Here is a 7,875-nt window from a genome sequence, read left to right on the forward strand (position 1 = left end):
GCCAAAAGCGTTGCTTGAGGGACTGCAAATGTTTGGCGTTTGCTTGCTGTTACAAATATCCAAACTAGTGGGATTACATATATAGGTTAATATGAAAATGACATCTCATTGTATCTACAAAAAATTTCATCTATATAACATCTAATTTGACCCCAAAAAAACAATTCATGTAACTAATATGGGGTAATAAATAGTAATACAATATTAAAATATAATTTTTTCTTATACTATCTCGAGTTTCTATATCTTCTAAATATTTTAAAATATTCTGTAAAATTATTAAATGTTTTTGTAATCAATTTAAAAATTGTTTAAAAGGGAAAGGGGAGAAATGAAACAATAGAAGATGGGCTGTTTGGATATAATGATGGGCTGCTGAAACGATTTGAGTAGTAATTTTGTCATCACTTTTAATGACCCATTAACGAATATTTTGTGATCTGATTCCACAATGATGGACATATTATGTGGAAGAGCCACACCCATTTTAGATCTGTCTCGAATTTTTAAATGTCCATGATGAGTAAACATATGTATGGGATATGATTATTTAATTTTGATTATTCGAATCTGCTGACCTGAAAACATATATTACTAATTTTCATACAATGACGTAAACATACCGTGTAAGATCACGTTTTGAAGTCCATGCTTTCCTGATAGATCCTAAAAATTGATAAATTTCAATTGTATGATTCGAATTACGGGATTTAGTAGAATTCATTATATAGTTATTAGAAACCTTAATTATCCGTGCCTAATTTCAATATTCCATATTTTTGTACTATTATAGATTTTTTTTCTGATAGTAATTCAATATATAAACTGTTTATCTAAGTGTGGTAGGTTGCTCGGCATGAGATATGACATTGTAGAGCCGGATTGTCAGAGTTTTAAGCATGGGAGATTTGTGACGGGTCTGGTGAAACGTCGGAAAGTGAGTGAACGTGGAAACCAAATGCTTTTGACGAGGGTTCCAAACCAACGTCTTTGCCACAAAGCCATGGGTCTAGTATTCGTTGGGATTACTGCTTAGATTTCAACGATGACGATTAGATTTTATTTTTCTCATTTTGTATATGTTAATCATGTGTAATAGTTTAAGGCTTTTGTCTAGTTTTTATTTGGGAGGCCCATTGATATAATAGAAGTTAAAAAATATATATATAAATATATATATTATTCGTATCTACATACTCTTTAGTACTTGATCACTAGATTAATACTCGTGCTAGAGCACGAGTTGAAATTCATTTTATTCATATTGTAATTTTTATATAAAATATAATTTATGTGATTGTTTTTAAAAGTTTTTTGGATAAAACATTATGAAGTAAAATCATATGCTAAATATGATGGCTTGAATAAAAACACTCATTTTGTAAGTTTTATATTGTTAATGATTCTAGATAAGTATCCATGCTATAACACTGGTTAAATTTTATTTTATATAAAATTTTGTATATTTTATATTTTAAAATAAAATTTTAATATGTTGTATTAATTTATCTATGTGAATTTATTTCAACAATGTATATTCTACATCATGACTTGAATGTCATTATAAGACATAATTTTTGAAATTTGGTTTTTAAAAAGCAAGTTATTATATTATGAGTAATTTAATATATTGTTATATTTTTTTGTTTTAATATACTTGTTTCTTGAAATTCTTTCATATTATAGTGACATATTATTGACATTGCTATAACGAATCAATTTAGAGTGTTTATAGTTTCTAACTTATATATCAAGTTTCAATATTTTAAAAATATTTCAAAATAAATTATTTAAATTTTATTATATTATATAAAATTATAAAATTCAACAAAAAAATGAAATTGAATTTAAATATTAAAATTTTGACCCGTTACTCAGTAAAATTTTTAATAAATAGATATTATTTTTAAAGAATAATATTACTAAAGCTTGAATATTTTATAGATTGAACAATTTATATTTGTTTTAGAAATTCAACTTATGGTATATCTGGAAATAAAACTATTTTTAATTGTAATAAATAATATGATAATTTATTTGTTTCACAAAATAAACTTATATATAAAAATGAGAGGTGAAGTATAATGATAATTAACAAATTAATATGTTAAGTTAGATATCAAAAGATTTTATTTGATAAATAATTTAATAAAGAAAATTAATATGGTAAGTTAGATGATATCAAATGATTCTTTGAAATATTTTTTTTAAGATTTTTGGAAACAACGTGCTCTAGTATTAAAATATTTCGAAAATAAATTAAGGTTGCACCCACTATTTAAGTTGTAACCAATTAATCTATCAATTAATCTATAACCTATTTGTAACCAACTGATTAAAATTATATAGTCTACAAAACAATGTTATGTATTTCCGTTTTATTATACAGGAGATATATATACAAAATGCTCAAGCGACCAAGAAATAGTTGGTAGTATCAGTCCGATAAGAATATACACTATAGTTGCCGAAAGAAATATAGGACGAGTTAATCCCGTGGCCATATACAATTTATTAATAGCATTGTTGTCTATCACTAAAATGGAGTATAACGTTTTTACATTTGCAACTCAAAAGCGTATGGAGATATCGCTGCTTCATAAACAGGTTTGTGTGAGATATCGTTTTCATTTTAAGCATCTGGCTTTTTTTCCTTGTCGCCGGGCACTATAGTTGCGACTTTGCTCCGAACAGGGTTATCTTCAGCTTCGAACATCTCTTCTCATATTCATTGATCTGCTTTCACATTTTTTTCTTTCTTTTAGAAGTGTTTGACACAACAAGATATTTAAATTTTATTTTATAAAAAAAGATATTCATAAAACATTTTTCTTTAACAACATAGAATTAGAACTAAGATAACATAGAAACTAGTATTAGCATGATATTATAGGAAATTTCGTTCATGTCTATCTGAAAATAAGGAATATGTTATAGTTTTTAATCAGTTTAAGAAGATAAACTAGTATTACCATGATTAGAAATTGTAATTTTTGTTCAGTTTTGCTTTCTACTTACAATGACAATACATAATTTATATGCATTCAAAATATATACATTTTATGTAAAATATATTGATTACAAAAGTTGATTTGAAATCTGACCTTCAAAACTAGTATGTCATTCGTATACACTTGCAGCACAAGTCTTTCTTCAAGAAGTAAATACATCTTAATGTATGCAACAACAAAACTTAATGTGCATGAACAATAGCATCTATCAAAACCAACGGCGCCAATATCATATACCCAACGATAGTCATCAAACCCAAATTATATAACCTTATAGAAAAATAAATGGTAACTGGATCAAGAACAAATAAGTAAGCTAATTAGCTCCTTTGATGTATTTTTCTTTTCTATGATTAGGTGTATCTCACTATAGGAGTAGGACTGTAGGAGGCACCAATTGTTGTAAAATGGGTTCCAACCATTTTGGAAACATGGATGTCAAACGTATGTGTGTTGTTGGCAAAAAATAAAAATAAAAGCTAAACTCAAGATCAAGTTTACCTTTAAATAATTTTGTACTGAGTCTATCTTTTGAATCCGAATATTCTCTTTTTATTGATTAAAATTATTTTAGAAAATTTTGTGTACGAATATGTGCACACACAACACAACCGGGAATATCATTACAAAGTAAGATGCATTTCATAAGAAAACAAAAATTAAGAGAAGAAAAAAAAGTAAAAATTGGAAATCAAACTTTAAGAAGTGTTGTGTAGTAATTTATTTATAAAACCTTTTGGATTTCAAAAGCATCTGGGAATTTCATCTATAAGGTGTTAGCCCTTAACGAGTATATGAAGATGGGACTTTACAGATTTCATCTGTTGTTTGTAAGGCTTTCGTTTATAAAGCAGAGTTACTTCCACTTCTTCATCGAAATTTGGTTCAATTTCCTTTATTTGATTCAATGGTTGTATTTGAATGGATGTATAATGTATCATGTAACAATTTTATGATATAATAAAGTTGATTTGCCGTTAAAGAAAAAAAAGAATATCTAATTGTATAAAATTAGAAGTACAGAATCTAGTTGTAGTAAAAGTTAAACCACCGGCCTGATCGAAATATATATATCGATTCTAATCGTCCTTTTGGGTCCAAGACTAATGACCAAGGGTGACTAAAATGTCTAATTTATCGCAAGGTGATGGGTCCTATCGAAAACACAAAACAAGAGATGATGTGGCGATCCGATCTGATGGTATGTGGGTCTCAGCCTCAGGACATTGGCCTTTGCCCGTGGGCAGACATAAAAGCTGTCATCACTAAGAGTATCCTTTGGCACGTTCTCATTGGTAAGGCTTGAATATCTTGTCAGGTCTTCTGAATATGATAGTAATGCATTATATCATTACATATCACCCAAACTCGGTAATAAGACACAATGCTAAACAGTAATGACTAGTGTGACTCATTTCTCTTTTTTTACTTCCTATACAAATCAAGACTTGTTATTTTCATGAAATGCCTTTTTCTAATTCTGTCAATGTTCTACGGTCATTTTTACGTAGGGGGAAAAATATGAATACGCAAATGAAAACAGTGTCCTTTAATAATTTTGCTATAGAATTTAAGTCACTGGGTCCAAACAAACACATGTGCTTGAAGGTTCAAAAATAGGAGCAAGATATGAAAAAGTTTGATCTGATTGATATGGGATTTCTTTCATATTCGTAAATGCCAAATTAAATTCTATTCAAAATTTGGCAACTTTATGTATATATTTTAAATTTGCACCCAAAAAAAAAACGTCATTTAGAACCGGTTTCCATGGGTACTTGACTACTTGCTAAGCACTTTACTTCTTTTTTGAAAATGTTTAAAATCAGTTTACGATGAAACTACACATCAAATTATTAATTTGTTCTTATAACTTATACTTGTAATTAATCTTTATAACATATTATTGTTAAATGCCACAACAACATGAAAGACTTGAGTTAGAGACGAGGAAATCCCTCTCACAACTACTCTCTGTAAGCATTTACAAACTTTGATTATAATTTGTCTCTCCTTACTCTAGCTATATATCATACACAAACAATAATAAAGAAGATTCTACTTATAACTTTTCATACTAACTCACAAGTTATTATCCTAACTGATGATCGAGTAACAACTCAGGAAATATATCTCCAGCTTGCGAAGTCCACTCACATCTCAAATCGCCACAACCACAAAGATCCGATCCCTTTCTTCAATCAAACTGTTGTACTACCAACATATACATATGCATGAAAATATAACGCATATAAGTTGCAAGTTACTCATGCCAGCAAATGAGCATGACCACACATCTTCTGATGATGTAAAGCCTTCCCTTCTGCTCTTTCAAGTATCCTCCAAGCTTTTTGCGGCATGGCGTCTACTTCTTGGTTTCTTTCATGATTAAAATAACTCTAGAGACAGAGATAGAGGGATATAGAAAGAGAGAGAGAGAGAGAGAGTCTGTGAATGAGAGGGAGAAAGAGATGCCTTAGCACAGAGAGAGATGTTGTGCAAATGAGTAGGACTTAACTTATATATACTCACATCACATACATGCATATATACTATGTAGGTAGGCAAAAATATGTATACATCATACCAATTATAGATGAAAAGAAATAGAAATAAGTAACAAGAAGACTGTATCCCATACTTTCTCTCATCATGCATTGAATATTATTATTCTATTTTTAATTTTTATAAAAAGAACTTGAGAATTAAATTGGAATCTACAAAAAGTCTCTCTCTCTCTTAATTAAGGGTATGCCATATCAACATTTCTAAGAAGTAACAAGATTACAAAGGAATCAAAGCAACCCCACGCGCATTATGTTCTTTTGCTCTTGTAAATTGATAACTTTGGTAGCTGTCAATGTCATCGTGTGTTGGATCCATTATAAATGACACCTCCGACCCTTAATTAACCAAAGATCTGAAGACTCTGGTTCTCAAAATAGCAACTGTTGATCATTAAATAGAATACTTCCTTGCCGGCCAAACGCAATAAATTTACAATATACAAGAAAACAAGTCATTTGTGACCATCAAAAGCGTCACAAAACCGTCACAAAATCACTATTTAAGACTAATTAGTGATTAATTTATACGGACGCTAAAATTTGGTCGCAATTTTATAGAGTGGCAAAATAGTCGCTAATTTGCGATTGTTTAGTAAGACTAATAAAGCGTCGTACATTAGGACTACATTAACACCGAGTATTGTAGTCATATTTAGAGACTAGGTTGTGACATAAAACTTAGCCATTATTTTGTGACATTCCAAAGTTATTTCGCTAAAAAAAACAAAAATTATTTTTTGTCTTTTTTTTTCATACACCATTTTTAATTTTAATAAATAAATCACATAAATGAATTTTCCTTTATTAAATAATTAATTTGAAAAATATACATGTGTGTATATTTGTTATATCGACGTTGTGGTTGGGCGGCGATAAGCTTGGCCGGCGACGTGTTTTTCTGGCAGCGGAGGAAAAGGTGAGGGAGATCGGGAACGTGTCGGCAAAGAGGAGTACGCTCGAGGCGGAGTATCAGAGATGCGATGGTGGAGGATTCGAGATCTATTGGCGAGAAGTTCGAGATCTGGAGGTTGAGGATGGCGGAAGCTTCGAGATGTGCTGGTGTGAACAACAATGGAAGCTTCAATATATGATGTGGTGAACGACGACAGAAGCTTCGAGGTCTGGTGGGTGGAGCGACGGAAGCTCCGAGATCTGGTGGTGGTGAAGGCAGAAGCTTCGTGGTGTAATGTAGCTTTGAGATATGGGGAACGAAGTGAGAGAAGGAGATCGATTAGCAGAGATGAAGGGTTAACGGTGAATGGGTTTAGTTGATTTGTGTTTCTTGTGTCTGAACTCTAATTTGTTGAAAAATGCATAAGCTTGATTCTCGAAGAAACGAGATAAGGAGGAGAAGAAGAGAGAAGAAAAAAATAGAAGGAGGAGATCTGGTCCGTTGGATCTAAATTAATCAATGGTAGATGACAAACTAAAGTGCAATCCCTGTTTTTGTGTATTAGCCAATCAGAAGTTTTCTTCTTTAGAATAAATAAAATCCATATATTCTTTTACAGACATTAATTATTATTAGTTCATTCATTTTAACTAAGAAAGAATATAAATTCAAGAATTATCATAAATAATCTAATAATAATAATTTAATATTTTTCAGAAATTAATGTATATTTCAAAATAATTAGATTTAGGTTTTCAATGATTGTATTTTTTTTTAAGATTGAAGTGTTGGGTNTATATATATATATATATATATATATATATATATATATATATTAATAAATAATTGTTGGGTTTAGAAATTTAAAGTTATAGTTTAGGATTAAAATGACTAGATTCAATAAATTTTGAGATTTTGTATGTAAATAGTTTTAAAAAGACTACGTGTATTTAGTTCTAACAAAGGTATTTAGTAGTAAAGTAGTCGTAATATAGTCATAAGTAAGTAGCAAAGTAGTCACAAATGTAATAGTAGCAAAAAATCGCAAAATATGTAGCAAAGTAGTCCCAAAGTTAGTAGTAAAACAGTCACAAAATAAGTCGCAAAATTAATTAGTAACAAAATAGTCACAAAATGTAACTCTTTTGTGACGTACTTTTATGAGTCAGAAACTTATATTTCAAAATTTATTCTTTAAGAGATAAAAATGTTTACATTAACTACTTACAATCACTCATGTTCGAACTGTAAAGTAAATCTCTAAGTTTAAAAAGATAAAACAATGTTTTGATAAATTAGTTTTATAAGATACAATACTAACAACTTTTCATTGAAACTACATGTAACACTTGTACATGTAAGAGAAAATACAAATATTTTGTTTAAAACATTGAAAAGCAAGAGT

General features: G+C 29.5%; 1 protein-coding gene across 1 annotated transcript; it reads right to left on the bottom strand.

Moving 5' to 3' along the window:
• LOC109132970 lies at positions 4,865–5,493 on the bottom strand. Its single transcript, XM_019245482.1, is given in 1 exon segment — positions 4,865–5,493. A coding segment is annotated over 1 exon segment (123 nt). The 5' UTR covers positions 5,398–5,493; the 3' UTR covers positions 4,865–5,274.

The sequence above is a fragment of the Camelina sativa genome, chromosome 5 (assembly GCF_000633955.1).
Source record: "Camelina sativa cultivar DH55 chromosome 5, Cs, whole genome shotgun sequence".
Classification (NCBI taxonomy): domain Eukaryota; kingdom Viridiplantae; phylum Streptophyta; class Magnoliopsida; order Brassicales; family Brassicaceae; genus Camelina; species Camelina sativa.